The sequence below is a fragment of the Sabethes cyaneus genome, chromosome 3, assembly GCF_943734655.1.
Source record: "Sabethes cyaneus chromosome 3, idSabCyanKW18_F2, whole genome shotgun sequence".
Classification (NCBI taxonomy): domain Eukaryota; kingdom Metazoa; phylum Arthropoda; class Insecta; order Diptera; family Culicidae; genus Sabethes; species Sabethes cyaneus.
Genome location: NC_071355.1, coordinates 34156141 through 34175317, shown reverse-complemented (window position 1 = coordinate 34175317; position 19177 = coordinate 34156141). Strand labels below are relative to the sequence as shown.

Sequence of the window (19177 nt, the reverse complement as noted above, 5' to 3'; positions counted from 1 at the left end):
CGATTAAAAGTCTAATTTGAAGTCCAATTTTATTCAACATCTAGACTAATTTAATTTCAATTTACGTTCGACTCAAAGTTCAATTAGAAGTCTAATTAACTTCCAATTCAGGTCCTGTTGAAGTCCAATTTGCAGTTCAATTAGGCTTATACAAATTTGGAAAAAAGTTTATGTCCTGGTCTCGAAATATTGTTCAAGGAGGGGGGCAAGAAAAAAATAATAATATCAAACCTTCAATAACTAAACAAAGGAGAAGAAACCAGTGTATATTTTCCCAGATCAATAAAAATTCAATACAAAAAAGTTCTACAGTACAGTGAAAATAATGGAGTGCTACAGGATCACCTTAGAGAGCCATAAAGGTATAACTTGACGACCTTCATTGGAATTTTGTTTTGCCTTTCTACTATATAAATATATAGTATAAAGGTATAGAAATCACTTGGAAAACCGGAAATGGAAAGAAGGTCCTGCGGGCCGAATGTTATATACCATTCGACTCAGTTTCGAAAACTGAGCATTTTCTGTGTGTGTGTATGTATGTGTGTGTGTGTGTGTGTGTGTGTGTGTATGTAACGCTTTTAATCTCACTCACTTTTCTCGGAGATGGCTGGACCGATTTTAATGTTCTTAGTGTCAAATGAAAGGTCTAGGTGTCCCATTGGTCGCTATTGAATTTCATTTTGATCGGACTTTTAGTTCAAAAGTTATGTATAAAAATACGAAAAATATGGGACTTCATTATCTCATAGATCCCTTAACCGATTTGAACAAAATTGATTGCATATGAAAGAGGAGCCTTACAAACCCTTAACTTCCAAATTTCACGATGATTGGACCTGTAGTTTGAAAGTTACATAAAGAAATGTGAAAAAATAGGATTTAAAACATATTTTTTTAACATTTAAGAATTAATTCAATGAAAAACATCACACATTTTATTATTATTTGAAAATTACTGCTGAGATCTATCAAACGAAACCGAGTTATTTAAAATCGGACGGTTGATTCAAAAGTTATTCAAATTTTAACACTTAAGCACCGTATATTAAACCATTAAAACGTGTGAAATCAAAACATATCAAACAAATGTTGATTGTATTCAATGTGTGCGATGTATGTATGTATGTATGTATGTATGTATGTATGTATGTATGTATGTATGTATGTATGTATGTATGTATGTATGTATGTATGTATGTATGTATGTATGTATGTATGTATGTATGTATGTATGTATGTATGTATGTATGTATGTATGTATGTATGTATGTATGTATGTATGTATGTATGTATGTATGTATGTATGTATGTATGTATGTATGTATGTATGTATGTATGTATGTATGTATGTATGTATGTATGTATGTATGTATGTATGTATGTATGTATGTATGTATGTATGTATGTATGTATGTATGTATGTATGTGTATGTGATGACAATTTGCAATGAAATTCAAGAAAAGTGAGAAACATGTCAAAAGTCAGAAGTTTTTGAAGCCTCTTCGTGGAATACGAACTCTGAAATAAAAGAAAAGAAAAAAACTTTTACCGATTAAATTCCACTATTTAATATTTATTCGCGACAGATACGTATACGCTTTGAAAAAAGACACTGATGAAGCCTGCATGTTGTAGGCGAGCTACGTATCTGTCGCAAATAAATATTAAATAGCGGGATTCAATTGCAAAGTTTTTTCTTTTCTTTGATTTTAGATTTCAATTGTCATTTTCTTCACTTGCTGTTACTCACAATTGCACGCAAAGCAAAAAGCGGAGAAAAGCAGTTAATTTAAGTATATAAGTATAGTGTTGTATAGGATCAAAATACTAGTGAGTTGATTTTTCCAAATAAATTTATACAAATTTCATACAAATTTTGCGCATCAATATATGCTCTTTTCAATCCATAGATACTAGAGCTTAGAAATGTTATATGAAAAATAGTAAACGAAGTAAACGTTGCACGGTAGTAACTTTGTACGATTTGTTTTCGTTAGTGATATTTTAAAGGACAAATGTCTTATGTCATGTATCATGTTTTAATAAATAAATCAAAAATGACCAGCACTGGAAATCATATCGATCATATTTCTCATTCTCAAGCATGTTTATGGTGCAGCTTTTGCACTATTTTTCGACCTCATCTTGTTTTCCTAACCCCTAACATTGTAAAAACGATGCGATCAAGCTAATGACTATCTTTTCATGAAAGTACATTCAAAAGAAGCTCAAGTTTCGATTTTCATGCAAAAATAATTATCTGAAGGAGCTCCAGCTAAGAAAAAGTTCAATTTCTCTTTTTCATATCTAATGCTCTATTCAGTTATTTTTTCTAATTCAGATATATTGCAAAATTGAAGCCAAGCAAACTAATAGTAAAATTTTGAGAATAATCATTTTGTTGTAGATATCCTTTTTCTTCAAAAACTAAGTATAATAATAATTTTTCTGAACTCTTGTTTTTCAAAGATGCTAACTTTTGAACGCATGGTATTAATATCAAAATATCAAAAAAAAAATCAAAAAAAATATCAAAAAATATGCTATGAACACATATTTCATATTGTCAGTTCAAAACAAGTTTAGTATGTGGCTCTGAAACCCGAAAGTTAAGGCCGACCGATTATAAAACTAAACAAGGTGTTCATCAAATAACATAAATGACGCTTACAAGTATTTACGCACCCAAGGAAAGAAAATATAATTATTCTACGCAATACGTTGTGAATTTTACTGGCAAATAAGGATTTTGAGGAATACGGAACGGATATTTAAAAATATAGTCAAGTTAATTATAGATGTTGCTGAGAAATTAAATAATGATTATTGTGGCAGTAGAAAGGCTAGGTCACGCCGCTAGGTGGATTAATTCGGGTTTTTTACTTGCATGTCACTCGGTTAGTTACCTTGTATTTTAGAATAATCCAAATCTCTGTCACTTATTAGTTCAGAACTCGGTAACCACGAAATAGTATCGGAATCTAATCTTCTCGTAAAAAGCTCTTTGGGTCCCTAAAACTGTTTTACTTGGAACGCATGTGCTATGCTACTGACATTTTTTAAGAAAAAAATTTCTAACACCATTCACGTGTGAAACCGCTTGTTTGTTGGTCAACCTTTTAGTCATATGAATATCAGCCCATTCCACTGTGGGCCAGAAATTAAAATTTCGGAACAAAAATATTTGCGGTTAAACAGCATGTCTCAGCTCAATGTAGTCTTCGGCAACTTTTTGAATAAAAAATTGATGCATATTTTGAAGGGGTCGTCCAATATTTAAGCGTTACTTTAACAACAAGTAATAACTTTTTGAGTAAACTTTGTTTTACCTTTTTGGTTTCAAAATATTAAAGATAAACCATTTTCAAGTAGCCATCAAACGGTTTTTAGCCTAAAAACAGTTATATCTTATTATTTATGCAGAAAAAGCGAAACAGTCTCCAGCAAAAATATTCCTCTTTAATGTGCAAAATGTTGTCTAGAACATCACATTGAGCTGTCTGTTGAAATAAACATGTTACAAGAATAAATGTGATTTGAGGGGTCGTTTATAAACAGAGGTCTATTGCTGAAAATGGGTAAAAGGTGGAAGTTTGATATCTTCAGCAAAAATACTTGAAATTGGTTTATTATTAATATTCTGAAACCAAAAAGGTGAAAAAAAATTTACTCAAAAAGTTATTACTAAAATTGTTGTTAAAGTAACACGTAAATATTAGACGACCCCTTCAAAAGATGCATCATTTTTTCATTCAAAAAGTTGCCGTAGACTACATTGAGCTGAGATACGCCGTTTAACCGCAAATATATTTGTCCCGAAATTTCAATTTCTGGCCCATAGTGCATTCCTCAGCTGATGCTGGTTCTCAACAATAACGTATATTGATATATTAAGGTTCAAATTCCAGCCCCGCAGAAGGTCGCGAATGACATAAGCTGTTAAAGTGACTATAATACAAAAAAGGGATGCAAACGGCACTATCAGAAGCGATTGTCATTGTTTGACTAGTAGCATTTGTCCAGTCTGGTGCTGCACTTCGGATGAAGTATAAATCAGTAAAGATCAGTATAAATGTTTAGATCTTTCTTCGAAAGCTCTAGGATTATGCGAACTATTGAAATGTTTGGAGAGATAAACTGTTTCGACTGCCTAGCAATGAAAGTGTTATTCCAATTTAATTTCACCTTCGTACATTTCCATACTAAAGCTCAATAAAAAAGCAATATAACTTAACATGACTTGATTTGATGTAATGGTCGGGGCCACCGTTGATCCCAATGATAATCATAACATGACAATAGCCAGAGAAGTTTAGAACAGTTCAGTGACATCCTTTCTGCATGCGTCCAATGCATGGAAAAAATTGTATCTTTAAGTTTTTCGTCCCTTAAATAAAAAATTAGGGTAGGTACATGGACACTACGGAATAAAACGATCAATTTGGAGCCCCGAAAGCACCGAAAGCTGATATTCCGTAGTGTGTAATTTGTTGTATTTCTATTTTAATCTTATCGACTATCTATGACAGTAAAATATAATCCTACAGCAATTCGGAATATCTTCGTCAAAAGTGGTAGCTAATTTCACTAATACATTGTTTAGTTGATTGATGCCTTAATCTAATTCGGTTCTTTTAAAGCAAGTTGAATTAAAATGGAACAAAATTTAAAGTAAATAGAGCCAAAAGTCTAATTCCAAGCACCCCAATTTTTGGCGTCGGAACTTAGAGGTTAAGCACAATTGTCGCCTGTTACCTGTAGCAGGAATCAGAAAGCATAGATGGTGTAGGATAGTTGATCGAGACTAACGGGTAAATTACTTCAACTTTGCACGAATTGTGTAATTTAGAGTTGTAAACTTATTGGATTGTAAAAATCTGCTTACCATTAAAGAATGCAACATTATTGCACTTTATTTTTTCGCCCCTTCAAATTTCGAAAATTTTTGAAGGGGGGGTGACATAAACTTTTTTTCAAATTTGTGTAAGCCTTATAGGTACAGATATAAAAAATGACGCTCAAGTTCAAATCCGAATTCAAATTCAAATTCATATGTCTAATCTAAAGTTCAGTTTTAAGTATAATTTCAAATCCAATTTAGTTGGGCATTACCCCGTCCATAAGCTACTGTTTGCTGAAACCGATCGGTAAAAGGTTTTTTATGTTTGTATGAACGATACGCGTTGTGTACCGTGTTAATAAACACATCCCGTTTTCCCTATGAAGTTTAACGTAAAAAAGTATTGATATTTTTAACCTATTCGGTCGAAATTTTAGCAATGAATAAATTGATTGTGCAAAAAAGATTCTCCATTCTACGATTTTTGGAAAATTTTCGTTTTAAAACACGCTTTTGAAAGGTCAGTAACTCACCTTGTGCACACAAGTGCACCTCACTGAAACTTCCTTATTTTGCCTTCATTATACGGTTATCCAAACGAGGGCTGGCAGAAGTTTTGTTTTGACCCGTTTTCCATTTTTTCCTCACTGAAGTACTTGATCGATTTTCACACGATTTTCTCAGTTACAGCTTTCACTTCCCTATTAAGTGAAAATAGGGGTTCTGTACACTGTTTATGTATATTTTTTTAACGTTGTTCTGTTGAAAGTCCAAGTTTTTTAGACAAATATGGCTATAAAACGTATACTGCTGCACAGGTGCTGTAAGGTTAAAGTTAATAATAGGATGCAGCCACAATAATGAACTAAATCTAAATGACTGTGAAATAGCAATGGTTTCTGACTGAGTTCATACTTTCCGCTTCCGGGATAGTCTTTACTGTAATAATGAGCAAACAGAAGCTTATTATTTACTCTATGCATTTTGATCAATCGGTAATGCAATTCACCCAGTAAGTCCATTATAATAACATAAATGAGGTTTTGCCATACTGGTCGTAATTTATGTGTAAAATCGTTAAAAATTGGATTTATTTTATTATATTCTGTAGGGGTTCCTCAAGGAGTCAATTTAGGCTCTTCACTTTTCAGTTCACATTATTTATCAATGAGCTCTCTACACTCCAACTATCCGAATGTTGTTTGTTTTGCACAAAAAAAATTGTCGTCCACAAATGCAACCTAATCACGTTCCACCGGAAACTGACCCGATTATCTTATTATAAACGAGTGATGTACAGTGTGAATATAAAAAACAAAAACTACGACTGTCGCACTCGATACAGTCAAAAAAACCTCTCGAACTTTTTTTTTCAACAATAAAATTCGACTCCCTGTTGGCAGGAAAGGAAAAAAAGCGCGTCTGCCTCTTTCATCTGGCTGGAGTGGAAATTCATTAGAAGTTACGCCGCCCCACAAATGCGTTACTTCCCCGGTTCAGGAAACGAGACGGAAAGTTTTGCGCGCGCTGGCCGGGAACGCTCGCCAGGGAAGCAGGAAGCCAACAGGGTCAGTTGGTTTCGAAAATGATGTCGTTTCGGTGGTCAACGTTACACAAAACGATCGATCGACCGGCCTGTACAAGCGCAGTGGTTTTTGGCTTAAATTTCACATTGACTCGCCAGGACTCGTTGGCTTGATGAGGTACGCTCGGTCGGCCGGCACCGGCGGGGTGGTCCAGGGATCAGGGCATTCAATCGTATCTGATTTACCGTTGTTCAACCGCACCGTGACACTAAATTGAAAATTGGTTATTATTTTCATTATCTATAGATTTGTATGTACCTGGGTGAAACCAGGTGTCGCGGTTTGAAGCGCGTTTTGCGGTGGATAGCGGTGATAGTGGGTTTCCCACCGACCGGCGGACGTAACGGTTCCGGAAGGGACTGTTTGCTAACGAAATTTGGGTGGAATTCGATGATTTGCAATAATCATCGCTACCAGCTGCGTTGGACCGAGATTTCGAAAATGTTTGGCTTGCGGGAAAATTAAGTTTTAAAATTGAATAAACGGACAATTAGATTGGGAGGTCAACATTTGTTTGCACGTTGGCTTCGTGATGACTGGTAAAAGCTTTTTGGTAATGAATTAAACCAAATCAAATATTAACATACGAGTATTACACAAATCCGTAAATTAATCCCACACGAGCTGAGAGGGTTTGCTTTGGTGTTCAACTCAAAATTTCCCGGAAAAAGTGATTAAGTTGCTTCAACACAATGTATTCGGAAGCTTTCGTTGTTTGCTAAGAATCAGCTCTCAATGGTGTTAAGTTTGTGGAAGCTGAAATTTATAAATGAATCCGCTTTGTATCAGACTCTTAACACTCGCAGGTATAGCCTCTTGCAATTTTTAAACAAGAGCACAAATTCTCTGTACACAACATCAAGGATAACAGTAAGAGCAAGTTGGTACCTCAACAGAAAGAGATTAGGCGCTTCCAGTGCTTGGCAAACGCAACACAAATGTGCTTCAAATACAAAAAGAGGAAAAAAGTAGTGCGCTAATGGGAACAAAAGTACCTCCGGTTAAGGAAAATTACAGCGCTCAGTATTAGGGGAAAACAATGACGACCGCCGACGCGACCGACCGACCGGTGAGCTTAGCAGCAGCAGCAGCAGCAGGAGCCAGCAAAACAGCAGAAAGCGCGAAGCCGGGCAGAATTATTGTTTATTACTGGCGGCCATAATTTCTATTTTCGAGATAAATGGCTGTGATGAAGTGCTGCCGGATTATACTTTATGGAGTCCACAAATCACCGCCGTGGAGCAGACAGGCACGAGGTGAAAAACTCGATAATGTTCACCGACGTCTACTGCTACTGCTCTCTTAAGCTGCGCTGCCGAGGCTAATGCCATTCGAGTGGGTGGACGATGGCTGGTTTTATGTTTTGCCTCGCTAGTTTGTTTATGCTAATTAATTGGTTCGATTTTTAATGATGGCTGAATTTATACCGAATGGTTTCGATGTTTTAATCTTCAGTTGTTGGTACCGATAAACGAGCCAGGCCAGGTGCAACGACATTAGCGGCTGGCAGGTGAATTTCAAACAGAACAAATCGATTTCATGTGTAATTACTAGGAAAACAGTGGCCACGAATCGCAAAACAAACATATTGCATAATTATTTCAGGAGTGTGAATGAGCAGCAGCTTTGATGTGGCGTTGACAATGGCAGAAGCCGTTTTTGATGTTCGGTGCTTTCGCTTTTGAAGGTGACCTATGAGCTTTAAAATCAATCGTAAATACTACTTCGAATGTAATATTGCTGTGATCAAAAGCAAATAGAGTGATTCAATCAGAGTATTTGAATAGCAAAAAACAAAATCGTTCAGTAATTATGCAGCATAAAATGATTTTACGGTCTATAAATAAATCATATGATCGAAATTAACCAGTAATTCACCGAACCATTTCAACGTAAACTTTAAAAGTACAAGAGTACCGACATTCCCCTAATATACTTTGTGTTTACAATTGTTTTGTACAGTTTTGAATCTCTTATATTTTTCGTAAAAAATTGTTTTTAGGGAAAAAATCTCCCACAGGAAGTGTCCGAGGAAGAATGCACACGTTTAAGCGATCTTTTCGGATTTGAACCATTTAGTTTTATTCTTCAATTTTCCTTTACCACAAAATACGATTTTTTGATATAATCTTCTCTGTTCCTGGTGTCGACGGGGCTGTTGAAGGGAACTGTCTTCGTTGCAATGTCGTCCTTCCGACTTCCGGCATCCTTACGACTTGTAGGCCCACCGTAGCCTACCGACTTTCGCCGGATGTACAACGAGATGAGACGTTTTGTTGCGAAAAACGTTTAAAATGTAATCTAATCTATTTATTTATTGTCAAGATATATGGGCTTTGCCCGTCATTTCAGTTTAAAATGTAATCTAAACACCGTTTAAAATGTAATCTAATCTATCACTTTAATACACATTAGTGGTCACTAATTCTTTTCGCATCACCCCCTCAAGAGCTATATTGAAAAGCATGCAGGATAAGCCGTCCCCTTGTCTCAAACCCCGTCGCGTATCGAAGGGACTCGAAAGTGCTCCCGAGATGTGCACGAAGCACATCACTCGATCCAATCCTAGCTCTGGACAGTCGCGTCATTTTGTCTGGAAAACCGTGTTCCTCTTGCTATAGCTGGTTTAGAGTGACTGTATCGTATACTGCTTTGAAGTCAATAAAGTTGTGATGCGTGGGCACGTTGTACCCCCGACATTTCTGCAAGATCTGTTGGATTGTAAAAATTTGGTCCGCAGTGGAACGCTCGCACCCGATAATTCCCCGCGAAATTCTGTTGCTATCGGTGATAGCCGGCGAAAGAGTTGTTGCAGATGGGGCAAACAACTCTTTCTGTTCATTTTTCCGGTAGTTTCTCCTCGTCTTAAATCTTGGAAATCACCCAGTGTAAAGTGCTGCATCGTTCTCAGGAAGCGCGAAAGTTCTACCAAAAACTGAGCGGATTGTGCCGCAAGCCGAAATAATTCGAAATAAGAATGACAGTATTTTGACGGATGATTGTGAGGTAGCAAGAATTCGGCGTCCTGACAATGGACATTGGCAGTCGACGTATAAGTTAAAAATAATATTTTGTTCTTATTTTTATCTTCAAAGTTGAAGTCTCACAAGAGTGGTACCTGTGATAGTGTCTTGTCTCCCAATCGAATATTGGTATTCTAAAACCGGTTAAATTGGCTCAAACTGAATCGATACAAATGGTTCAACACGAAACTGTATAACTCATACATGAAATGCATGTACTCTTTCGTACACAGTTCAGAAAATTCGCTATCAACGAAACCCTCAGCAATCAACAAATCTTGTTGTTTCAATCAATCAACAGCCAATCAATGTGCCGAATACCGCTGCTGTAGCGCCTTACCCAGCAATAACTGGTCAATCGGTAAAAGATGCTTGCAACAAAATGATACACTCCACCAATCCTGGCCCGGCTGAAATCCCATCATTTATTCTAAAATCTGTGCTCTGTTAACCCTTAAAAAGAACTTTTTACATGTTACTAGGGTAAAGAACTAGTTTTAAGCAGTCTAAGCGGGTCACTGATTGTTTTACCTTATTACAAGCGATGGGTTAACTAAGTGGGGGATATCAGCATACCAATCTTCTTGCTATCTTTAGTTCTTCAAGCTGTTACCATTGGAAGACACTACTGTTGAGCCAAACTTTTGATTTTTCGCTTTAAAAGTTGGAGCGGCGGAACTAATTTGGAACAGACCGAACCTATTTTCACCCGCAAGGTGCTTTTTTAAGCAATCCTGAAATCTGAATTTTTTTACGTCACCTTAAAAAATCCCTCGAACTTTTCCCCCTATTCAGTAAGTTCGCGTTCCTATCCGCGACCTACTAATCGGCATCTGATGCGTAATCGGCATAGCGTATCGGCATAGATGCGTAAAATGCCATCTATCTAAATTGTTTATCGGGGCATACACTCACCGCACCGTTCGGCAAACGGTATTCATCGTCTCTTTTATTCTCTAGTGTTCTTATGGGAAACTGCGAGTTTGACGTCTCACTCGCTGTTCATAAGGATGGTGGGAGAACAAAAGAGGCAAACATAGAAGTGCACACGATCTAACTTTAGAACAGTGTTGTCAAAGCAAATAACATTGAAACACATCGTTGCTTCATTAAATCACTGAGAAAATCTTCGAAAATTATTGAAAAAACTGTCTTTTGTGTTGTTTTTAATAAAGAAAAATTAATTATGAACATACATTTCTCTTGAAAGTATTGAACCACGTTTTCACCATAGGAGGTTTCAGTTAATTTCAAACTTATTCTTATTTCCAGAACCGAAACAGTGTCTTGGCAACACGATAGTTCATCAGTTGTGCTGCAGCTGCTGCTACTGGTGAATAGGTTCCGTCAATTCAGAATTTGTTTTCAGTTTTGTTAGAAAATAATAAAACTTTCGGCTAGTGACAAATTCTAAGATAATAGAAAAAACCTGATTTAATCCACCTAGTGGTGAAAGGAACCTTTGTTATACCGTCTTACTTGCAATTTGAGATAGAAATCGACACGTTTGGTTTACATGAAATTTTTGGCAATTGAATAAGTTTACAAAATTTGAAACAAATAGAAGCAATTATAAATTTTGATAGTTTCTTTTCTCATGAAATTGCTGAGTAAGTTGTTACTAATGAGGGTAAGTGCAAGTAAAAGTAAGTTGTAAGATGAAATATTATTCTTTAACATATACATTGCGTTTTTGAACTATGCATAATTTCCTGTAACGCCATTCTATTTGATTCACAACAATAAAGTTTTCTTGAATAAATTTCATCAATTTTTATGAACCTTCGGTTACTCACGTTGTTGTATTTTGTACACCATATGTAGGTTTTTGAATGCCATATTGTTATATAGTTACAAATCGTATATTACGTATATACTAACGTAATATATTATAATATTCTTCAATAAACTTGTTATGAGCTAAATGTCAGAATTATTCAATGCATTATTACTTTAAATTGTTAGGAAAATAGATTAGCATAAACCGACATCACAGAAACGAAGCAAGTAGCATGTGAGGTGTACCGCAATTGGCCCCAACTGGAATTTTCTTTCGTTTCTTCATATGGAAAAATGGTGTCTGTGTGCAGCAAAACTACCCGCAAATGTAAAATGTTTAAAATGTATCCGTCTGTTGGAAGTCGAGTAATTCTGGGTGAAAATCAGGGTATTTTTTATAATCAAAGTTCTACAGTTCGTAAACAAGGAAACATAGAGGTATACTAACTTCAGCAAAGTTGTGTATTTTTATTATTTATACAACCTTGTATTACATGAAAAAGTCATACAACAATTACAAAAAGAGCTAAAATAGAAAAACTGATTTTTCAAATTCATATACAATAAATAAGATCTCTTCGTTGAAGAGATAGAAGGACACAAATGGCCGAATCACGAGTGGCCGAAACACAAATGGCCGAAACACAAATGGCCGAAATAACAAATGGCATAATATATGTAGTGGCCGAATATTGAATGACCGAACCACAAAAGGCCGAAACACGAATGGCGAATGTCAAATTTGGTCGAAAACTTTCACGGCCCTTCAACCTGCACAAACGTTGGGTACCTGCTGTCCTTACTCGCCACCGCTCGTTCGGACTTAACTAAGGAATACTCCCTACTAGTAGTCTACGAAAATGCATGCACCTTAATAGAAGTGGTTTCTGCAGGGGGCTGCCCCCCGCAGTGGCCGGCGCTTCCGACGGCGGGTCACCGGCGAACACCCGCGGCCTGCGGCCGTCTCGCCCTGCACCATCTAGGAAACATTTGCTACTGACACGGTAAATAGGCCCTTATAACAATCGTAAATCATTTGCGCTTAGGGAAAGAAAGAACTGTCATCTATACCCTATAGCAGCGGTTCCCAACCTTTTTTCGGTTCGCGTACCCCCTGACGGATTTCCCTATACTGTTCTGCAGCGAACTAAAGTTTTGGCAAACCCCTAGGGGTTCGCGAACCCCCATTTGGGAACCGCTGCCCTATAGTACATAGCTGTGTTGCTTATTGTGTTTTTTTATTTGATTAAAGTTATTTGTTAACTGCTTGCCAATTCAAGTATTTTTGAATAGTTGTTTGGGCATTCCGAAAAAAATCGGCCTTTCGTGATTCGGCCTTCTGTGACTGTGACTATGTTGAAATTCTGCCATTTGTGTTTCGGCCATTCGGTACTAGCCCTATAAGCTGATCTATGTTTACTCTACTACCTAAAGTATGAACCTGATCGAAAAAACACAACTCATGGAAAACCAGCGCTTCTTCAACACTGCATTGATGAAACCGCCGATTTGAACTGGATTAAGTCAAAATATTCGATAAACATCGAATGCAGTCTGCTCTTCCAATTCTTGAATTGTGTCGAAAAACCCTGATCACACTGTTAACAAACTCACGGATACTGACAATCTAAGCAGAAGATACGCAGGAGTATTACACACACTGAGAGCAAGAAGATCGTAACAGAGCAGAATTGACAGAGGAATTAAAAATACTATGGAATTGTGATAGTCGACCGCAAAATGACAGTAGTAGTAGGGTTCCTAATCTATACCTATAAAAATTAATTTATGTCTACTTGCTTTTCACATATATGTTATTGTTTTCCATGCAAAAAGCTACGAAAAGAAAGAAAAAGTGGCAATTTTTGCAAATTCTATTGTTTAAATTTCCATTTCTGTCTGTTAGACGCATTAACATGAGTGTATGGAATCATTTTTCGAGTTCTTTAGGCTGTAGAGCCCACAGAAAATTGGTTTTATTAGAAAAAATTCGACTTACATCCCATAAATTATTTTTTGCCCTCCGATTTTTAATTTCAAAAACTTTAAAAATAATTTGCCGGCTTTCGCTCCGCTTTATCACCCGCTATCTGGCTAAGCAATGGAGTTGTTTTCTACGTTATTGGGAGGAAAAATTGCGAATTTGTATATTAAACTACCCATGCTTTCATAGTTACGTAACTGCCAAAATGAATCATCTAAGGCTGAACTCCTCAGAAACTTGCAAAACTCGAGATTGTGACAAAGATCATTCGAGATTCATGATTTATGTACAACACAGTTTTATTTATGGCAATACGAAGTTTGTTGGGTCAGCTAGTAGCAAATATAATTTTAAAAATGACAGTGACAGATAGTACCAAATTCAGATGCGTGAAAATCTTTTTGCAATTGTGAAATTTTGTGATTACGTTTATTCTAATGCAAAAATGGTAAAAGCATACTACATTACATTCCGTTAATGCTCAAAAGAATAGAGCCTATAAGCATAAGCATAAGCTTAAGCCTAGAATACTCCCGTGTGCTGCTACTCCGTTAGTGAACTCAATTGAATAGACCAAATCAAGATGACGTCATCTGGCAGATACTGGCGCCCTTGTTTACAAACAGACCGCAGAATCCAAAAAAGTTTCAACTGTTTAAACAGCAAGTTTGTTGTTTAAACCGAGTTTAAACAGCATTAGGACTAAATCTAAAAGCCATTATGCCTGTAAAATGTTAAAAAACATGCTACATTCGCTATAAACGGAAAGGAAAGTTTTCTAAAATGTAAACAAGGGCGCCAGTATCCGTCAATTGACGGTATGATGATTTGGTCTATTGAGCCTATAGACGAAAAACTATAAGTTTCTGTGAGTAAAAATCTTTTATTGAGCGAGAAATAATTTTTGTAAATGTATATTGATTTTATAGAATCCTTGAAAAAGTACAAGGGTCCGTGCCTAGTAGCACGGGCACAGGCTTGAAGTAGGACTACGAATGTAGAGCAATTCGTCTCCCAATGCCAAAGCCGGTGATTTTTATATGAATTTCATATAATAGATTCCCCAGTTGCGCAGTAACGGAAGGTTTACTCGCACTGTTGTATTTTGTACAACGCCTGTGAACCGTTGACTTTATCTTGGTATATCTCGGGAATCTAGCAATAAATAAAATTACTGTTTTCAGTAAAGTTGATCCGCAGACAAAGATCTTTCAAATGGTGGAAAAAGTTCCACAAGTTTTTTACCAAGTGGCATTAGAATTCGAGAGAATTCTGTTACGTTTTAGCATGCCTGTAAATTGGAGTTCACGCGAGTAACGAAAGGTAAAGTAATGTATTCTTACATGTGAGAAATTCATAATTTCAACTTTTCAGCTTATTTAAATGGTGGACCTGAAAAGGTCCGTTTGTTAATCTCGAATTCTCAAATTTCTGACTCGTGGTGTCTATTGTCTACTTTCGTCCATCAGATAGGTTATTGGTGGATTAATGGTGGGAATACTGTTTATCAGACAAACGCTACTGGTAGGATCTGTTCTCAAGATAGACTTTTACGTTTATGATGTTATGCGTCGCAAGCTAGCTGATTGCCGATGTGTTTCCAACGAAAGTCAGTGACCGAAGAAGGTAAGGAAGTTTAACCCATAGCTTATCTCGTATATATTTCTGTCATCCGTGCTAGGGAAGCACTGACGTTAGAAGACAAAAAAATGCATATTCGACTCATATATTCTCAATTATTAAACGTCTGTTAGGGAAACATGTAATCTACTATGTAATGGATTTTTTGAAAAATTTCCATTCGATTGATACCAATATCGCTAGAATCTATTGACGGATGACTGAGTTTAAGCGTGCAAACTATAACCACTTTTCGTTACATGTTCCCTTTTCGTTTTTCTAAAGTGCACCCCAATATAGAAATCAAAGAAGTAGTCCTACTTCAAAAGATTTGGTACAAAGCGAAACGTCGGAAACAGAAGAAAAACGCTAGTTTTTATCAGCAATTTAACTGCAAAGCCGAAAAACATAAGTCTGATATCGATAAAGTCACCTGGAGATCACCTGACCAACGAACCCAAATGCTAAATTGGTCTACCTAATGAATGTCTGCCTTACTCTATGGCAAGATACGGTCGGCCGTCAATGAGGCCCTCCAGAAATGTCGAGAATTTCAGAGCAGCATTCGATACAGTCGAGCGCAAACAGTAATGGCAGATAATGCATGAGAACGGTTTCCCGGACAAACTGATGCTACCCTGCAGCGAGCGATGTGCTACGTGCACGTTTCGGAAGCACTCTGAAGTCCCTTCGAATCGCACAGAAGTTACGGCTAGAGGAAGGACTGTTCTGTATGTTAATCACCATCGAAACGATCGAAACGAGAGGAACGATCTTCAGTAACAGTAACTTATCAACTCCTAGCCTTCGCAGGTGACCTCGATATCATTACTAAAAAACTTGGGATGATGGAGGTAATCTACGCCAGACTAGAAACGACGACTAGGAGGATTGGGTTACAAATCAATACGTTAATATTGTCGGTGAACGGCTGGAAAATGTGAACGTAAACCCCAACTCCTATCCCCACCTCCTCGTCGAAATACCAGCAACCTTGGCGGAGATCAGGTAACCAACCCAGGCGGAAACTAAGGTCGTATACCAACAGGGAAGTAGGCGCAGTGTTATCTCGGCACTATAAGATGGCAGCCGCATCACGAGACTCGGTAACGTGGCCTGAGTACGGCAACCTGTATAAATCCACACACTGAAGACTATCAAGGAAATTCTATTCTAGACAAACATGTACGCCTAATCGAGTCCTTTTGCAGCGGAGGATTGCGGCGAGGGAATGGATTGTCTTATATATTAGTCAGCATCGCTTATGATGGTGTGAGCCAGTGAGAAGAACGATCTTCAGCGAAAGTAGCCAACGCCCAGCCTTGTCTGAAAACTTTGGGTCAATGGAGGCAATCTATGTCCAACTGAAAACGGTGGCTATGAGGGTTGGGTTTCAAATCACTACGTCGACAACCAAATATATGGTAGAAAGAGGCTCCAGAGAAAACGACATGCCCCTTCCACGGACAGTGACTATTGACGGCGATGAACTGGAAGTGGTTGGTTGATAGAGTTCATATATTTGGGATCTCTGATCACCGCCGACATTAATACGAGTAACGAGATTCATCAACGCATTCAAGGTGGAAATCGAGCCTGTTTTCTTCCCCGCAAGATGCTTTGAACAAGGAGCATAGGTCGCTACAAAGCTGTCAATGTACAAAACGCTAATCAAACCGGTAGTTCTTTACGGACTTAGGACAGTAACTTTGCTCATGGAAGAGGAAGACATACATCAAGTGCATGTATTTGAACAAAAGGTGTTACAGACTAATTTTTGCGGAGTACAAACGAATAACGAAAAGTAGCATAGGCGTATGAACCACGAGCTGCAGGCAGTGCTTGAAGAGATTCTCATCGTACACCTGGCGAAAGTCGGGAGACTACGGTAGGGCGGTCATGTCGAGAAGATGCCGAACGACTGTATAGTGAAATTCGTTCTCTTCAAGAACTTCATCGGTATGTTCACATGTTTTCAGAATTTCCTTCATTTTGTCAAAATATTCAGACCGTATTTTTTATCTAAATTTTCAAATTTTTTTGATAGTATATTATCATTTGTCAACATGACAAACAACCTTGATATAATTTGTTCTTCATGTATATTGAAGTGTAACTTTACATTTGTTTTATTTTGGTGTTAAAATCGAACAACTATAAGCACATTGTACCAGAATATTCTATTTATTTTTAAATTACAAACCTATCAGTTATGCGAAACAGTTTAGGATATTATGGCACAACGGCTAGTTTGAATGTATCAAATCTTAAAGTTAATAAATAATAATAACTTGAAGAATTAAAGTATTCAAATTGCTGGATATGGGTCATTGTAGGGGTAAAACTTGGTAGTTGGTGAGAAAAGCTCTCCTTGAAATGAACTGAAAATAAAAAAAAAAATCATATGACATCCGAATACCGATAAATCAGGGTCTTACTAACCAATTCGAACCGCTGAAGTAGCCCATCTTGTAGCCAGACGGCCAAATATCGGTGTACCGTTTCGAGCTACATTCCTTCGGTTTTGGAACTGCAAAGAAGCTGTGCGTGAAGGCACTGGCGTAAAAGTAAGGACACAACCCGTGCGATCCCTTAGGGAATGGACCGGCACCGACCTGTTCCTTACCGCACTGTCCCATGTTCCAGTTGACGTGGCAATTTCGCTGACTGGTTCCATAGTTCGAGCTGGTATGAATGCACTGAACCTTCTGAGCTGCCGCCGTTGGGTCCAGCGAGGAACGTTTACTATTACCATCGAAACCCGGACCGGCTGGGTCACATGCTAGGACGAAACAAAGTTTGAGTTTCACAAAAAAAAAACTGACGAAAAAACAATCACCATCAATGCGTCCAAGTTTTCTAACTCCGTAATTGCTTCCAGATTCGAACGCCAGCTGCGAACCGAAACTGAACCCAAACACAAGACCATCGGCCGGATTGAAACCGAACGCCTCCAACCGACGGTAATGATTAGTCAGATTACTAGCCAACTCATCAAAATGGGGCACAAGTTCATTGAAATAGTCCATCTGGTGATTGTTGTTACCGTAGCTCATAAACATGACACATCCACCCCGGTAGGCCGTCATGTTTGTCATCACGTCCGGTACCCATTCGGTGTCGGTTCCTTCCCGCCAACCGTGCACGACAACTGTAAACTTTCCGCTCGGGTCACATCCGTTCCGGGTGAAGTCACTGTCGTTGCTTGATAGCTCCACTAAACGTTGCAGCTGACTGCAGTCGGGAAAATAGGTAAACAATGCAGCTGGTAATTGTTTTCGGAAAGTCGAAATGTTGACACCTTTACCTGTTGAAAATATAGTACTTCACTGTTCCGGTAATGACATCGGCACCGGTAGATGTTCGGAATCGTACTAGGATAAACAACAGTAGTAGGGAATGTCTTAGCATGTTTGCATCAATAAATTAACTGGTTTCAGTTTTACAGTTGTGTAATTTATATTCTCGCCATCGCCAGTAATGACTCGGTTTTTTGAGGAGACGACAAATCAACTGAATCAACGAAAGTGTCATTGAGAAATCTACCAGACAGACTGAATGAGGAATGAATAGTCCCCTTTATGTATCTTATTCAAGATCGGTTTCTGGAACTTATTATGTTTTCATACACTAAGATTTGTTTGCACGAGTTTTTCGATTGTCTTCGAGTTAAAATTTTGGAAAATCTTTTGTAAAACTTTATCATAAAAGAAAACTCAACCGAATTTTCGTGATTGCCGTGCAAAAAATTAACGTGTATTTGGTTCATGTTAATTGAAAAATAAATAAGTTTTAAAGCTGAGCCCAGATACCATCATCATAATTGATTGATATAATTGAATAAATTAATTTGTCGGACTGCAAGCCTGTAAATAATTAAAAATAATGGCTACATAGCTTACAAAAAACATTTATCAAATGTCAGCACAATTTGACCCTCAGAAGCATTTTTAATTATACATAATGCTTGAAAAAAAAGGGAAACGAAACATTTGAAAAGTTTAAACCGACCGATACTGTCACGGTTCAAGGGCTTTCATCGGGTCGAAAACCTCAATCAGGACAGAGTCCAACCCGGCCAGCAGTCCCAGCCCCAGCACCACCGGTGACCACGGCAGCGACTGTATGACAACGCGCGCCCGGGTTCAATCCCAGTCCGTGTATTCGTCCGGTAGGAACCGTTTTCCAGGCCGGCACTGCACTGGCAACAACCGCATCCCAAAATGACCGACCGATGTCGCCGACTGACCACCACCGACGCATATGGGGGACATTTTCCGGCAGCTAGCGCGAGCCAGCGTGGGTGGTTGTTTCCCTGTTCCGGGTCCGGCTCCGACGGTC

General features: G+C 37.8%; 2 protein-coding genes across 2 annotated transcripts in view; one reads left to right on the top strand and one right to left on the bottom strand.

The window, feature by feature from the left end:
• Positions 1-19177, top strand: part of LOC128739455 (uncharacterized) — a 203793-nt gene that overhangs the window by 104911 nt on the left and 79705 nt on the right. The gene's annotated exons all lie outside the window — the stretch shown is intronic.
• LOC128739223 (lipase member H-like) lies at positions 16985-18298 on the bottom strand. Its single transcript, XM_053834679.1, has 4 exons — positions 18144-18298; positions 17676-18070; positions 17279-17618; positions 16985-17217 (listed from the first exon to the last, which is right to left on the bottom strand). Exons 1-4 carry the CDS (start codon positions 18245-18247, stop codon positions 17145-17147), a joined length of 912 nt encoding a protein of 303 aa, XP_053690654.1. The 5' UTR covers positions 18248-18298; the 3' UTR covers positions 16985-17144.